Below are 14,280 nucleotides of genomic sequence, written 5' to 3' on the forward strand. Positions count from 1 at the left end.
CTTCTTCCCCGTCGCCTCTAATGCAAGAGCAACAGCAGCAGCAGCCGCGTGTGGAGGATGCAACGCAAGCCACCATGTCCTCCAGGCCGCCAGCACGCCTCGTGGAGGCGCTGCTTCTCCGGCTGCTGCCATCGCTACTGCCCGCGGCCAGCAACGGCGGCGGCGGCGGCGACAGTGTGGGGCTCGCCACGGCGACCCAGACGGTGGCTGACGTCGCATCAGGCCGTATCGGCGGCGGCGGCGGCGGCGGCTGTTCGGATGCCGTACTGGTCGGCACCGTGTGGGCCCTCGCCAAATTGCGGTACCTGCCGCCACAGGTGTGCGGTTGTAGTGTACTGAAGGACAGTTAGCGACAGTTAGGAGTTGGGAGTTTTTATATTTTTAGAGTTCTGGAGTTATTAGGTTAGGAGGGGCATGAGAGCTGCAAATGGGTAGTTGGTCAGGAAGCTTCGGGTTTGCATGTCTTTTGCCTGTGGCTTTGGTTTCAGAGCATGTCGGGGGAATGTGCGCTTCACGGCGGCCAGGGGATTACGTGCGAAGGGGCGGTACCTGCGCTCTCGTGTGGGTGAGCTCTCCTTTGGTCTTTGTGTGTGTATACCTACAGACGCGTCTCGTCAGTCTGTCTGTCTGTCAATGTTGCCTGGTTCACATCGGTCCTGGTTCGGTCCACGGACAGAGCGGGGGAGATCAGACAAGAACATTCCCGTCCCGTTCTGTTGGCCTACCTCCACATTGCCGTAGGAGCTGCTGGCGGCGCTGGCTGTTGCCGTACGCGGGCGCATCAGTCGCCTGCCGCCGTCCTCCCTGGCGCAGCTGCTGTGGTCCTTGGCGGCGCTACAGCAGCTGGATCCCTCCCTGGAGAGCGGCGGAGGTGGCGGAGGCGGAGGCGGCGGCGGAGGCATTCTGACGTTGGCGCCGGGGCTGCAGCGGCGAATCAGGGCCGCCGTGGAACGGACCTGCGGTACTGTCGCCGTCGGCGGCGGGGAAGGTGTTATTGTACGGGCGGTGACACCGCCGGGGGAGGATGCGGGGGGGAATGTCGTACTGGCGGCAGCGGCAGTGGACCCCGTGTTGCCGACGCGAGATGGCGGCGGCGGCGGCGGCAATTGCAGAGTGGCGGCGCCGTTGCCGCCGCGGACGGTGGTGCAGCTTGCGGGCTCTTTGCAGCGGCTGCGGGTGCCGATGCCGCCAATGCTGCCGTACCGCATGGCGGCCACGCTTGTACGGCCGGCCGTACAACAGCTGACGCAGGAGATGCGGGAGCAGCAACGGCAATTGTCGTACAGTGGCGGGAGGCCGAGCGACTTGGGGGAGGCCTCCGCAACGACAGTTGCCGTTGCAGATAAGTTGTACGACAGTGTACGGCTGCTAGGCGCGCTAGCGTCGGCGATGGCGGGCTTGCAGCACACCTCCCGCCCGCCCGGCGGATCTCGTTTCTGGCGAAGCCGCCTCCCCCCCCGCCGCAGTCGTGGCATTGGTTCCGGAGCCGGTCCATGTCCACTCCCTGCCGACCTACGACGCACGGGATTACGCCTAGCGCTGTGGAATGCGGGGCGGGCGGCAGTGCGGGCGGCGGCGGCGGCGGCGGAGATGAAACACGGTCCGCCGCTGGTTGCCTTGCGGGACTGGTGCGCCTATCTGGCAGGTACGGCTGCGGTATCGCATACACATATACATACATATATACACATATAGGGTTTGGCACTACTGGTAAGGCGCGACTATTGCCCCCGGGAGATCCCGGGATCGATACCCATTAGGGTCAAAGTCCTTCCGATGGTGGAAGGCATAGCGCCCCTAGTTGATGGACGGTGGTGACCCGGGATAAAGTTAACCTGCGAGCCGACCAGGAACGGAGTTGGGCCGCAGTCGACCCGGCAGATTCCGTTGGATGCCGGTGGTGGGTGCGGAACCTGAGCGATCCACTGAGAAGTTGACTAGGGTGACTGGATGAGGGTGCCCCGAAATACCGGGGAAGGCAGGGTTTCGCAGGGTAGCTGCCACGGGCGAAGATACACCCCCCTGTTTCACACATCATACATACGTTCCTTGGGCCCAATGTGTTTCCGTACATCTTACCGTACATCCCCGTGTTTCATTGCATACGTTGCTTACCGCGTGCCTTCCCTCTCCCGGCCCCCTCCCGGCCCTCTCCCGGCTCTTACGGACAACCCCATATGTGTGTGTTTGTGTGTATGTGTATCTGTATGTGTATCTGTATGTGTTTGTATGTGTTTGTATGTATGTGTGTGTGCGGAACTTGTAACTTGTATACCTTGTGGCCCTAAGCCCCAACCCCCACCCTGCACCCCACCCCCCTGATGTCCAGGTTTGCGGCGTCTGGGCTTCCACCTGGCCCCCGACCTGGCGACAGCCGTACTGGAGCACCTGTCGAAACGTGGGCAGCTGGCGCAGCTGGCGAGGTGCAGCGCGAGGTGGGGGCTTGGGCTCGGTCGGGGGGGAGATGGGGTTGGGGATGGGAATGAAAGGGTTGGGCAGAGGGTTTGCGTGCGGGTTGTGTTTTGTTGGGAGTTGGGGGAGTTTTATATTGTTGGGTTCATTTGCGGCGGCGGAGCAGCAGCAGCGCAAAGTTTGGTTGAGGGTCTGCAGTTTTATGGTTTCGATATTTGGAATATTTGGATTTGGAACGAAGAATGATTAATGGGATTAAGCAACTGCGTTTCTGTGCGTGAGTCTGCTTGTGTTGTTGTTGTGGTTGCTACTGCTGCTACTGCTGCTACTACTGCTGTTGCTGCAGCCATTCGCTGTGACACGTAGTTATGCGGATTGGTTTTTTTATAAAACAGTCTCACATAACTCACTAATACATTGTTTCATTTGGCTGTCGAACGAACGAAACGCGAAACCGGGTGATGAACAAAACGCTTGGTATGCAGGGAGCTCGTTTCGCTGGCCTGTGAGCTGTCGTACATAGCCGTACGGATGTACGGGCCGTCGGACAAATACGGTGTGCCGATGCAGTACGTCTTGAGGCGACCAAGGCGCCTTGCACCTCGTATCGCAGCGCCACCTCTCCGATTGTGGGATCCAAGCGATGATGAGCTGCAGCGCCCATCCCCAGCCGCCACGCCCCTGGCCGCTGGAGGAGCGGACTCGCCGCACCAAGAGGGGTCACGTCGAGTTGCACGAGCATTGCCACAGGTCCGTTCGTCCGCCGTACACGAAGACGTAGGGAAGAAGGGCAGCGGCAGCGGCGCCGCCGCCGCCGACGGCAGCCAGCAGCAGCAGCGGCAGCGGCGGCGGCAGCGGCGGATGTCCTGGTTAGTACGAGCTCGGCTGGGCCCGGCGTTGCTGGCGGCGGCACGACGCCTCGGCGGAGGAGGTGATGATGCGGCTGTACGGCAAGCCACGGTTACGTCGCGGCAGGCTGCGAAGTTGCTGCGGTCGTTACTGCGGCTGCGGCTGCGACCCCGCCCCTCGGTGGTCGCCGCCATCCTAAACGCCACCGAAACCGCCAGCCGCCGGACGCCATCCAGCCTGGTGGATGCCGTACGGATGGCGTCAGCAGTGGCGGCCGTCATGCCGGAACTGCTAATCGTCCGCCCGGGCGCTCCTCCTGCGCCGCCATCGCCAGGCGCTTTGCTTGATCCGGAGGTGGTTTCGCAAGGTGGTTCCGGAGCCCGCAGCTCAGTGACAGCAGCTGTAGCAGTGGCGGGTAGTCAGGCAAGCAACGTGGTAGCGACTGCCCCGGCGGCAGCGGCTGTAGCGGCGACGGCGACGGCGCCAGCGGCAGCGGCTCTAGCGGCGGTGACTTGGGATGCCGTATCATCGGCGGCGGTGGGCTGGTTGGCGCACCTTGGGGCGGCGGTTGAGGCGCAGTTGCTGACGGCGCCGCCAGCCGTACTGCTGGATGTGTTGCTGCCGCTGGTCGCGGAGCTGACGGACGCGGCGCGAGCGGCGCCCTGGATGCGTGACGTGGTGCAGGTGCGGGTCCTCTAGGGTTTGTGTGTGGGGGGGGGAGGAGGGCGCCGGTGAAGCGAAGTGAATCCGTGTGTGCTGTCTTGGTGTATTTCCGTGTGGCAAAGGACTTAGGGGCTTATTCGGTTGGCAGTACCCACACCTCTGGCATGGTGCTCCATCGACGCGGCTTTTGTGAATTTTGTTTTGTTGTGTTTGCGCCTGCAGAGCCGTGTCCTGCCTGCCACCTTCACCGCCTGCATTCGTGCACTCAGCGGCGGCGGCGGCGGCGGCGGCGCCAGTGCGCCGCTGCCGTACATTTCCCGTCTGTTGGACGCTCTCCTTCTTCTTGCTGTCGGCCGACCTGCGCCCCAGCAGCGCCTGCGCGGCGGCGGCGACAGGAGCGTCTATCGCACTCGCGTCGGCGGTCGTACAAAGACCCGTGCGGCGGCACCGCCGCCGCCGCCACCTCTGGAGGTCAGTCTTCCCGATAGCCTTTGGCTGTCTATCTACAGAGCGAGCTATCTTCAAATGGCGGCGGCGCTGCCGCAGGCCGCCGCTGCCGCTGCCGCCGCCGCCGCTGCCGCCGCCGGCGTCCAGTTCAGTTCCGAGGCTTCTGTGCGAGCTTCGTCTGCCCGTGGCGGCGCCGCCATCTCTCCTGATGCTGCTGCTGCGGCGGCGGCGGCGGTCGCGGCGAGGTCGGAACCAGCACCATCGACGGCGAAATCCGTGTGGCCTCCGGGGGCCCGTAGCGGCAGTAGCGACTGCAGTGTTAACGATAACAACGGCAGTAGCAGCAGCGATCGTCAAGGTAAAGACGGCGACGGCGGCGGCGGCGGCCCCGTCTTGCAGGGCCCCGGGTCAACAGGCCGGGTCAAGGAGCGGCGGCACTACCAACAGCCCCAGCATCTACTCAGCGGCACGGGCGCTGTACGGCCGTACGGATACAATCCCAACGCGGCGGCTTTGTACGGCGGCGCTGGTGGAGCGAATAGTAATGGTAATGGCACTGGCGGCGGCGGTCGTCCTAGGGCGCCGACGGCGGCGGTGGCGTTATCTGGGGGGCAGGTGGTGGCGTTGTCGTACTCTCTGGCGCGCCATCCGCCTCCGCGGCCGCCCCCGGATCGCTGGATGCGTCTCATGCTGTTGGTGAGGAGGGGTCCTGGGGAAGGGGAGCGCTCCGAAACCTTTCTGGGAAGCTAGGAAAGCGTTTACAGCGACAGCAATGCCTTTGCCTTTCCCTGCCTTTCCCTGCCTGTCTGTCTGTCTGTCTGTCTGTCTGCCTGCCTGTTTCTGTCTCCTGCCTCTTGCCGCCAGGCCTGGTTCCTAGGGGGGTGTCGCTCCCCCTCGACCTGCCTGACTGCCTGCTACCTGCGGCATGATGAGCATGGAAGAAGACGGCTCATCACTGCCTGTGTTGCCGAGGGAGGGAGCTTCTATTCAGGAGCTTCCATAACCTTTCATCGCGAACAAATCTTCACCAATGCCTAGCCCTCCTCCTCTGACTCGGATTGTGATTCTTTTCCCTTAGCACCCACCACCACCATCACCATCACTATCATCAGTTCACCACCACCGTAACCACCACCATCACCATCACCATTACCACCACCACCACCACATCTCCCCGAAGACCGACTCTTTCTCCACGTGCCGATGTAACGTACGATAACCCCTCGAAGGCCGTGGAGGCTGACCTGGACGCCCTGGGAGCCCGCGACTGCGCCGACCTGTGCGTGTCCCTGGTGCGGCTAGGCTGCGTGCCGGGGGGAGACTGGCTGGACAGATTCGGAGTACAGGTACAGCAGCGGGGGTGCAGGCTTTTGGGGCGATTGGGGTTGAAGAAGATGGTTTAGTGGAGGGGTTGAGTCCCAGTCCCAGCTGAGGTGGCTGAGGGCCCCAGGAGGAGGAGGCGGGAGGATGGGCGGCAGGTGCTGATTTGCACCACCAGTGATGTTCTTTTTGGCAGTTCTGTTTTTTTCATAACGGGGGGTCGTCGTCCACCAGAGAGTCGTACGGAGAGCGATCGTTCCGTCGTGTCGTTTAGCTGTCCGGGGCATAACCCCCAACCTCGCACAACCCCTCTCGCAACCCCCCCCCCACCCCACCACCCCCACTCGGGCTCCACTCCCTATCCGCACCCATCAGGTGGAGCTCACTCGGGCACTGACTGAGAAGACTGAGCACGCGCTGCTGAGCAAGGCGTGGCTGGGGCTCAGAAAGCTCCGAGACCACCAGAACCAAGAGCGGCAACAGCAGTAGCAAGTACGGTTACAGCAGCAGTATCAGCAGTATCATCATCAGCAGCAGTATCATCATCATCATCAGTAGCAGTAGCAGCAGCAGCAGCACGGCGACGGGGCGGCAGCAGCAGTAGCCGCGGTGACGGACTCGGCCAGGGCGGTGGCACCTGGGGCAGTGGAGGGCCGACGGTGACGATTGGCTGCAGTCAGCGGTAGCAGCAGCAGTAGCAGTAGCCGTGAGGGCCATCTAGCAGTGAGGGGCAGTAGCAGCGCAGGGCCCGGAGTTTATTTATGTGCAATTTGAGGTTCTAGAGATCCCAGAGGAGGAGGTGTCATTGATGGCCCGCGAGCAGCCGCTGGGTGGTACCGTACCGTACGACGATGAAGAGGAATCCCGTTTGGAGAAGAAGATAGCATGGGATCGGACGGAGTAGCAGTCGGGATAAAACTCTAAAACTTTAAAGCGAATCTGGGTGGGGTGAGAGGCGGCCGAGAGAGCCGGGTTGGAGTCTTGAAGTTCTTGATGTGTCTTCTGTGTCCATCATATTTTGCGAACCCCGTACTAACTATATACATGCCGATGGCCGCAGTTTCGATATAAATGTATGTATATGTATAAAATACGAAATCCTACTTTCGGTTACAGGTCTATTTTTTTAGTTTTGAATACTAATACTAGAAAAGCTTTGTTTTTACTCGAGGAAATGGGATGGGAATCGAAGGGTATGAAGGGAAGCCCTTTGGTTTTTGTTGATAGAAAGCTTAATCGTTGGAAGCATGCTTTAAAACTAAATCGATCATGAAATAATACTAATTCACCTTACTGGTAAACGCCGATCATCCTCAGCCCTATTCACGTCGCTATCGTTAAATGGTAAATTCTAAAACCAAAGTCGAATCCTAAAACCTAAGTCGAGCCTTCCGTCGGACTACGGATGAATAGGTTATTAGCTTTTAGAATGATTAAAATTTGTGGTTGATATAGGAACAGATGTTCGGTTAGGAAAAACATCCTTGGGAATCGCTTTTCTTCTAAGTAGCTAAAACAATGCTAGTGTGAACGCCTAATGATAGATCATAAATGTTTGTTTGTAGAGTGTCGATCGTTATGGAAGCATTCCAAAAAAAGCTTCCTTTTAGGGATAACCTTTGGACACCTAAGGTTCCTCCTGAAGGAATGAGCCCCTCGTTCCCCTTCGTGTTTTCATCACCGAAGTGGTGTGTGGTTGTTACAGTGGGCTCCGTGGCCAGACTCACGAAAAGCAGAGCCAGCGAGCCAGCTGGCCGTGTACTGCACTAGAGACTAACATACTAACTAGACTCCCACCCAGATGAGACAGCGCAAGTCATCTAGACAAGTTACAAGTTACAACTGCGGGGGGTCCGTCAAAGCCAGGAGGCCATGGACCATATACATTGAAAGGTTGATTCCACCGGACAACCGACGGCGGTATTTTGGTCCTGCTACCTAGACCACAGCTCTCATCCAGTCACCCGACATCCGTAGAGACAGATCAGCCACCGCCACCAACTCAGCGAACGAAACTAGACAGCCAAAAGCGCCTCCAAAGGGAAGGCTCAGAACCCACAACCATTACTAAATGAGGCCTGAGCCCCAAAAGTCCCCCCCATTAAAAGAATCCAAATATAGAAGCAAGGATAGATGATAGCTAATCGTCCATCGGTGACCGCTCCCGTGAGCATAGCAATTTGCCTGATACAATTCGAAAGAAGGGGTGATGTGCGCCAACAGAATCCCAACCTTTCTGTGGAACTCCCAGCGCTGCGAAACCCCGAAGGCGGCCCCAAAAGTCAACAGCAACTCGATCAATGGCTCCTTCCGTAAGGGAAGGGCCAGGTAACAGTGCGAGTTGGTGTTCATGGCTGCAGCCATATATCGTCTCCCATACTCCATGGCTGACACCGCAGCAAGAGCCACAACATCCCAAACACATTCTTGCACTGTTTGTGGAGCTTGGACGAGCCAAAGTTGTCCCCGTGACGCTGGCAATCCTATTGACAGAGTGAGTTGGTCCGCTACTGCCTGTGCCACCGGACAGGCCCAGAAGTGATGACAGCGAGGGGATACACTCCCAGGGAATGTACTGGATCACCCCCACAACCACACACTGTTGGCCGCGACATCCTGAGATGGAAACTTCCTAACATAGGCACCCCATCAACCGTGAGACGCCACCAAACCTCTTTATGTTCATTTTCCCATCGTAAATGAGCCCATAAACGATGGAAGGTCCGTTGCAAAATAAGAATAGCCTCACCCAATACCTCCGAAGAGCCCATCGCCTCTTTAATGAAGAGGGTGTGGGCTACTCAGCGAGCCACAGAAAGTGGCGAAAGTTGCATATTAGTCGCTAATTTAACGGATAAATCTTGAAATCTGATTGGAGGCCCTAACCCCCATCTCAAACAAAGCCTCGACACCAGGGTTTGGGTAACCGACTCAATGGGGGGCACCATCGCTTCCCTAGATTCTACACTCAGAGGCAACAAAAGACTAGCCGCCTGTCGCCAATGCGCCGGGATATCAGCTAAGAGATCGACAATGGCATCCATACATTCGTGCCATTTATGAGAGGTACAATGGGATTTAGCTAGTGGGGTCCGCGGTTGGAGGTATTGGTCCACTGTTTGATGCCATGCCCTGCGCATTGCTAGGCCTGCCTGGTCCACTGTGTGCACAACTCCATCTAAAGCGTCGTGTGCACAAAGAACATCCCCCAACGTATTCAATGCTTTACAACCCGGGAGTGCTTGGTGTCGAAACGCCAGCCTGGGTGGTGTTAACTGACGAGACACTCAACCTCTTTTCCGGAAGAACAGGGCTTCCCCACAGAGGCAAATTCCAACACCACGCATTAGGAACTAACGGATGAACATCAACATCTTCAACTGGGGGGAGATATGCCAACGCTGTCACAATGCGCTGCAACATCTGGTGGTAAAACGATTACCCCAAACCAAAGCAACCCCACCTGGGACGTAAATAGACACATAGGATTGTACTTCGGGTAAAGGGTATGCAGGAAAGAGTGCATGACAAGACCCAAGGCGGACGTACTAAGACTGGTTGGACTATTGCCCTCACAAAACGCACCACCCAGCATGCCCATCGCGCTTGTACGTGTTCTCGAATGGCTAATGCCCCCAAACCGCCCTAAGTTGGATGTGGCCATATAGCAAATGTTTAGGAACCCCAGTGAGCCGCCTGTCATGTGCAACCGGGCCCAGGTTCCGATCAATAAGCTTGACAGCGTTAGCATCTATATTTATATGTTTTACTTCGGGGGGGGGGCCCTTCCCATATGCCACGTAAAACGATGCAGCCCATGGGCGGCCGCTGCCTGTGCACGCCCAAAAATGGAAAGGTGTAGCATAGAAATGCGTTGAAACCGAGCCCAGACTTAAGCTTTGTCCAATTGCACGTCTGTAGCAGCCGGTACATAGTCCGGTGCTATAAATACGCGCAGAGCGCGACCGCCAGCAACTCGAGAGACCTTTTCAGCGGTCAGCTGCTACAACGTCCCAGTCCATGACTGTGGTGTCTCCCACATCCGTAAAAGGCAAATTGAGTGCCGTTGCCATGTGTACAACCTTCATGTCATGAGCTACTTTGACTTCGTGTGGCTGGGTGCCGAGAGGTAAAAGCTCAACCTTATCCGGGTTAAGAGGCCTGCGTGTACACCCTGATACAATCAAGGAAATCGGGAATTGCCTCCATTCCCTCTAAGACAACTTCCATATCATCAGCAAATTGCACCACTGTAAGCATTTCTGTATTTATTTGGGGTAAATGAACCGCCACTCGGTTGTACTGTAACCAGCATAGAAGCGCTTGCATGACAAACAAAGTATAGCAAAGGTGCCAATAGATACCCCTGCCGCACACCTGCGGTGAGAGCAACTTGATGGGAAAGGAAGCCATTAACTACCGCCTTCGATGCTGTATCGGATAAAAGTAGCTAAGCCCAACTCATCAAACCTGGCCCTGCCCCTATGGTATCCATTGCTTCAAACAAACCGAGATGTCATAAGGTACAAATTGATCAAATGGATACGGTGACCACACCAGGTGAATGAAATCAGCACGGCACGGCCCTGGGGAATGTTATCCGGGAAAAAACGTGCCGGTGTTTGTACTACTTCACAATCGTGATAAAGATGTTTGCACACTAGCGCTAATACTCCAGCCATCCGGGTGTTGAGAGTGGGGGATTGAGCTAATATATCCCATCCCGGCATCCCTATTTTCTGCACCGCCAACAACTGTTCTCGAGTCAGAATTTGCAGATCCTGATCCCCCATACGATGCGTCTCTTGTAAACGAATAACATCCAGCAGGGGAGAGCAGGGAATTGCCTCGGGAAGGAGGCCACTGCTGAAGCTTAACCACCCTGTAACAATATCAACATCCAACCTATCCTGGGCCCACACCCGAGCCACAGCATGGATACGAGTACAAGCCGATTGAGTACATTCCGGTTTTTCTTGATTGTATGAGGGTGTACACGCAGGCCTCTGGACAGCAGCTTAACCCGGATAAGGTTGAGCTTTTACCTCTCGGCACCCAGCCACACGAAGTCAAAGTAGCTCATGACATGAAGGCTGTACACATGGCAACGGCACTCAATTTGCCTTTTACGGATGTGGGACACACCACAGTCATGGACTGGGACGTGCAATTGGACAAAGCTTAAGTCTGGGCTCGGTTTCAACGCATTTCTATGCTACACCTTTCCATTTTTGGGCGTGCACAGGCAGCGGCTGCCTATGGGCTGCATCGTTTTACGTGGCATATGGAGCACGGGGGGTTTCCCCCAGAAGTGAAACATATGAATATAGATGCTAAAGCTGCCAAGCTTATTGATAGGAACCTCGGCCCGGTTGCACATGGCAGACGCCTCACTGGGGTTCCTAAATATTTGTTGTTGATGTTGTTACAGGGTGGTTAAGCTTCACCAGTGGCCTCCTTCCCGAGGCAATTCCCTGCTCTCCCCTGCTAGAGGGGCACCCTAAGCCATTCACCCCATCCGACTTCAGAGTGTACTCTTTGAGTTTGGCAACTCACCACCAGCATCCAACCAAATCTAGCGGATCAACGGCGCGTCAACTTGTTATATGGCCACATCCAACTTTGGGCGGTTTTGGGGCATTAGCAGTTCGAGAACACGTACAAGCGCGATGGGCATGCTGGGTGGTGCGTTTTGTGAGGGCAATAGTCCAACCAGTCTTAGTACGTCCGCCTTGGGTCTTGGTCATGCACTCTTTCCTGCATACCCTTTACCCGAAGTACAATCCTATGTGTCTCTTTATGTCCCAGGTGGGAGTGCCTTGGTTTGGAATAATCGTTAAATTACCGCCGAATGTTCAAAGCATTGTGACAGCGTTGGCATACCTCCCACCAGCTGAAGATGTTGATGTTCATCCGTTAGTTCCTAATGTGTGGTGTTGGAATTTGCCTCTGTGGGGAAACCCTGTTCCTCTGGAAAAGAGGTCGAGTGTCCCGTCAGTTAACACAACCCAGGGCTGGTGTTTCGACACCAAGCACTCCTGGGCTGTAAAGCATTGAACACGTTGGGGGATGTTCTTCTTGCGCGGGATGTTCTAAATGTGGTTGTGCACACACTGGACCAGGCAGGCCTAGCAATGCGCAGGGCATGGCATCAAACAGTGGACCAATACCTCCAACCGCGGACCCCACTAGCTAAATCCCATTGTACCTCTCATAAATGGCACGAATGTATGGATGCCATTGTCGATCTCTTAGCTGATATCCCGGCGCATTGGCGACAGGCGGCTAGTCTTTTGTTGCCTCTGAGTGTAGAATCTAGGGAAGCGATGGTGCCCCCCATTGAGTCGGTTACCCAAACCCTGGTGTCGAGGCTTTGTTTTGACGGGCCTTCCGACTTGCCACCACCAAATTTGCTTTCATTTCTGTATGAAATACACAAGCTGCTTGTTTGTCCATTTACTTTGGCCAATGCATGGGGCGTCCAAAGAGTTGCAGCGTGCCGTGATGAAGCTTGTGGCAGTAGAGTGCTTTCCTGTAGCCGCGGGTGCTTCAAGACCTAAACATCACAGACAGCACACAGGTCAGCAACCGATGGGTGTGCCACGGAATAGTCCCGAAATCGCTCGAAACTACATTCGTTACACAAACACTAGCTCCCACCATGTTGACATTATCCATAAATTGTCACACTTGCCACCCTAGCTACCGGCCTGTACGGATGCAGGGGGGCCCCCTCCTTTACCCGGCTTCCTTGAAGCCGACACCCAACTTGTCAGGCTCAGGCCTATTTCAATAATAATTGGGGGTCCTCAGCCTTCCCTTTCATCGCGGTTTGACTGTCTAATTGCCTTTAGTTGTCTCATCTAGGTGATTGTCTAATTTGTATATTAGTCTCTAGTGCAGTGCACAGTCAGCTGGCCCGTCAGCTTCGGGAGTCTGAAGCCCACCTTAACAACCACACACACACACACACGTGGTGTGGTCACCGTATCCATTTGATCAATATGTGCCTTATGACTGTGAGAGCAACTTGATGGGAAAGGAAGCGCCACTACCCACCGCCTTCGATGATACAGCATCGCTGTATCGGATAAAAGTAACCGAGCCCAACTCATCAAACCTGGTCCTGCCCCTATGGTATCCATTGCTTCAAACCAAAAAATACGATCTAAAGAATCGTAAGCTTTAGCAACATCCAAAAAGTCAGGAAACACGATTAATCAATATTGGCCTGTTCTGGCCATAAGGTGAGGGAAAAGAACATTTGCACCTATCAACATTTGCACCTACCGGAGCAGAAAGGCGGACTGCTCGAGCGTGATAACTCGCCATAGTACTGGACCCAGCAAACTAACTAAATGTTTTGCCAGAAGTCTGTAGTCCGCGCCCAACAAGGAAATCGGCCGACACCTACCTGCCCAGGGTGAAACGGGAGATCTAGATCTGGTGATGACACCTTCCAAGAAGCCAACTGGGGGTATTTTGGCTCGGCCAATGGCTGTGTATAGTTCAGCAAGGAGTGGTCCCATCTCATTCCGGCACACCTCGTATAATTCAATAGGGATACCACCTAGATTTGGGTGCCTTGCCCGGTGTAGCATCGTTGAGGATCACTTCCACTTCCACTCCACTCCACACACCTCCGACCTCCCCACATCGCACAGATCTATTCCTGGGATGACAAGGTGGCGGTCCCTCAGCGCCTCTATCACAGCCATTCTGGCCTGGCCGCTTCAGTCACATGAGTTAGGGAGGAACAAATCACTCCCCGAGTGGGGATTCATTTACCCCAAAATAATTCAGAATTGGTTACAGGTGTGCAATTTGCTGATGATACGGAAGTTGTTTTAGAAGGAATCCAAGCAATTCCGGCTTTCCTTGACTGTATGAGGGTGTACGCACAGGCTTCTGGACAGCAACTTAACCTGGATAAGGTTGAGCTGTTACCTCTCGGCACCCACCCACATCATATAACAATAAATCAAGACTTGAAGGTCGTACATATGGCTACGGCTCTCAATCTACCTTTTACGGACGTGGGAGAAACCACAGTCAGGGACTGGGATGTGCAACTAGACAAAATTTGGGCTCGGTTTCGACGCATTTCTGTGTTAAATCTTTCCATTTTTGGGCGTGCACATGCAGCGGCTGCATATGGGCTGCATCGTTTTACGTGGCATATGGAACACGGGGGGTTTCCCCCAGAAGCTAAACTCATGAATATTGAGGCTAAAGCGGCCAAGCTTATTGATAGGAACCTCGGACCGGTCGCACAAGAAAGACGACTCACCGGGGTTCCTAAATATTTGTTATATGGCCATCCAACTTTGGGCGGTTTTGGGGCATTAGCAGTACGACAACATGTGCAAGCGCGATGGGCATGCTGGGCAGTGCGTTTTGTGGGAGCATTACTCCAACCAGTCTTAGTGCGTCCGCCTTGGGTGATGGTCATGCAATCTTTCCTACATAGCCTTTACCCCAAATATAATCCAATGTGTATTTTTACGTCCCAGGTGGGAGTGCCTTGGTTTGGATTAATCGTTTTACCGCCAGATGTTCAGCGCATTGTGACAGCGTTGGCATACCTTC

At 55.6% G+C, this 14,280-nt stretch overlaps 1 protein-coding gene across 1 annotated transcript in view; it reads left to right on the forward strand.

The window, feature by feature from the left end:
• Window positions 1–6,780, forward strand: part of VOLCADRAFT_104499 (uncharacterized protein) — a gene marked incomplete at its 5' end in the record, with an annotated part of 11,318 nt that extends 4,538 nt beyond the window's left edge. Inside the window, 10 exons of the mRNA XM_002949805.1 lie at window positions 152–317; window positions 742–1,645; window positions 2,330–2,435; window positions 2,898–3,162; window positions 3,898–3,945; window positions 4,294–4,395; window positions 4,771–5,067; window positions 5,236–5,252; window positions 5,552–5,717; window positions 6,437–6,780. Of these exons, the coding sequence (XP_002949851.1) occupies window positions 152–317; window positions 742–1,645; window positions 2,330–2,435; window positions 2,898–3,162; window positions 3,898–3,945; window positions 4,294–4,395; window positions 4,771–5,067; window positions 5,236–5,252; window positions 5,552–5,717; window positions 6,437–6,595 (2,230 nt within the window). The 3' untranslated portion in view covers window positions 6,596–6,780. The remainder of the gene's footprint in view (window positions 1–151; window positions 318–741; window positions 1,646–2,329; window positions 2,436–2,897; window positions 3,163–3,897; window positions 3,946–4,293; window positions 4,396–4,770; window positions 5,068–5,235; window positions 5,253–5,551; window positions 5,718–6,436) is intronic.
• Window positions 6,781–14,280: the final 7,500 nt, after the last annotated feature.

The sequence above is a fragment of the Volvox carteri genome (genome assembly GCF_000143455.1).
Source record: "Volvox carteri f. nagariensis unplaced genomic scaffold VOLCAscaffold_16, whole genome shotgun sequence".
NCBI lineage: Eukaryota > Viridiplantae > Chlorophyta > Chlorophyceae > Chlamydomonadales > Volvocaceae > Volvox > Volvox carteri.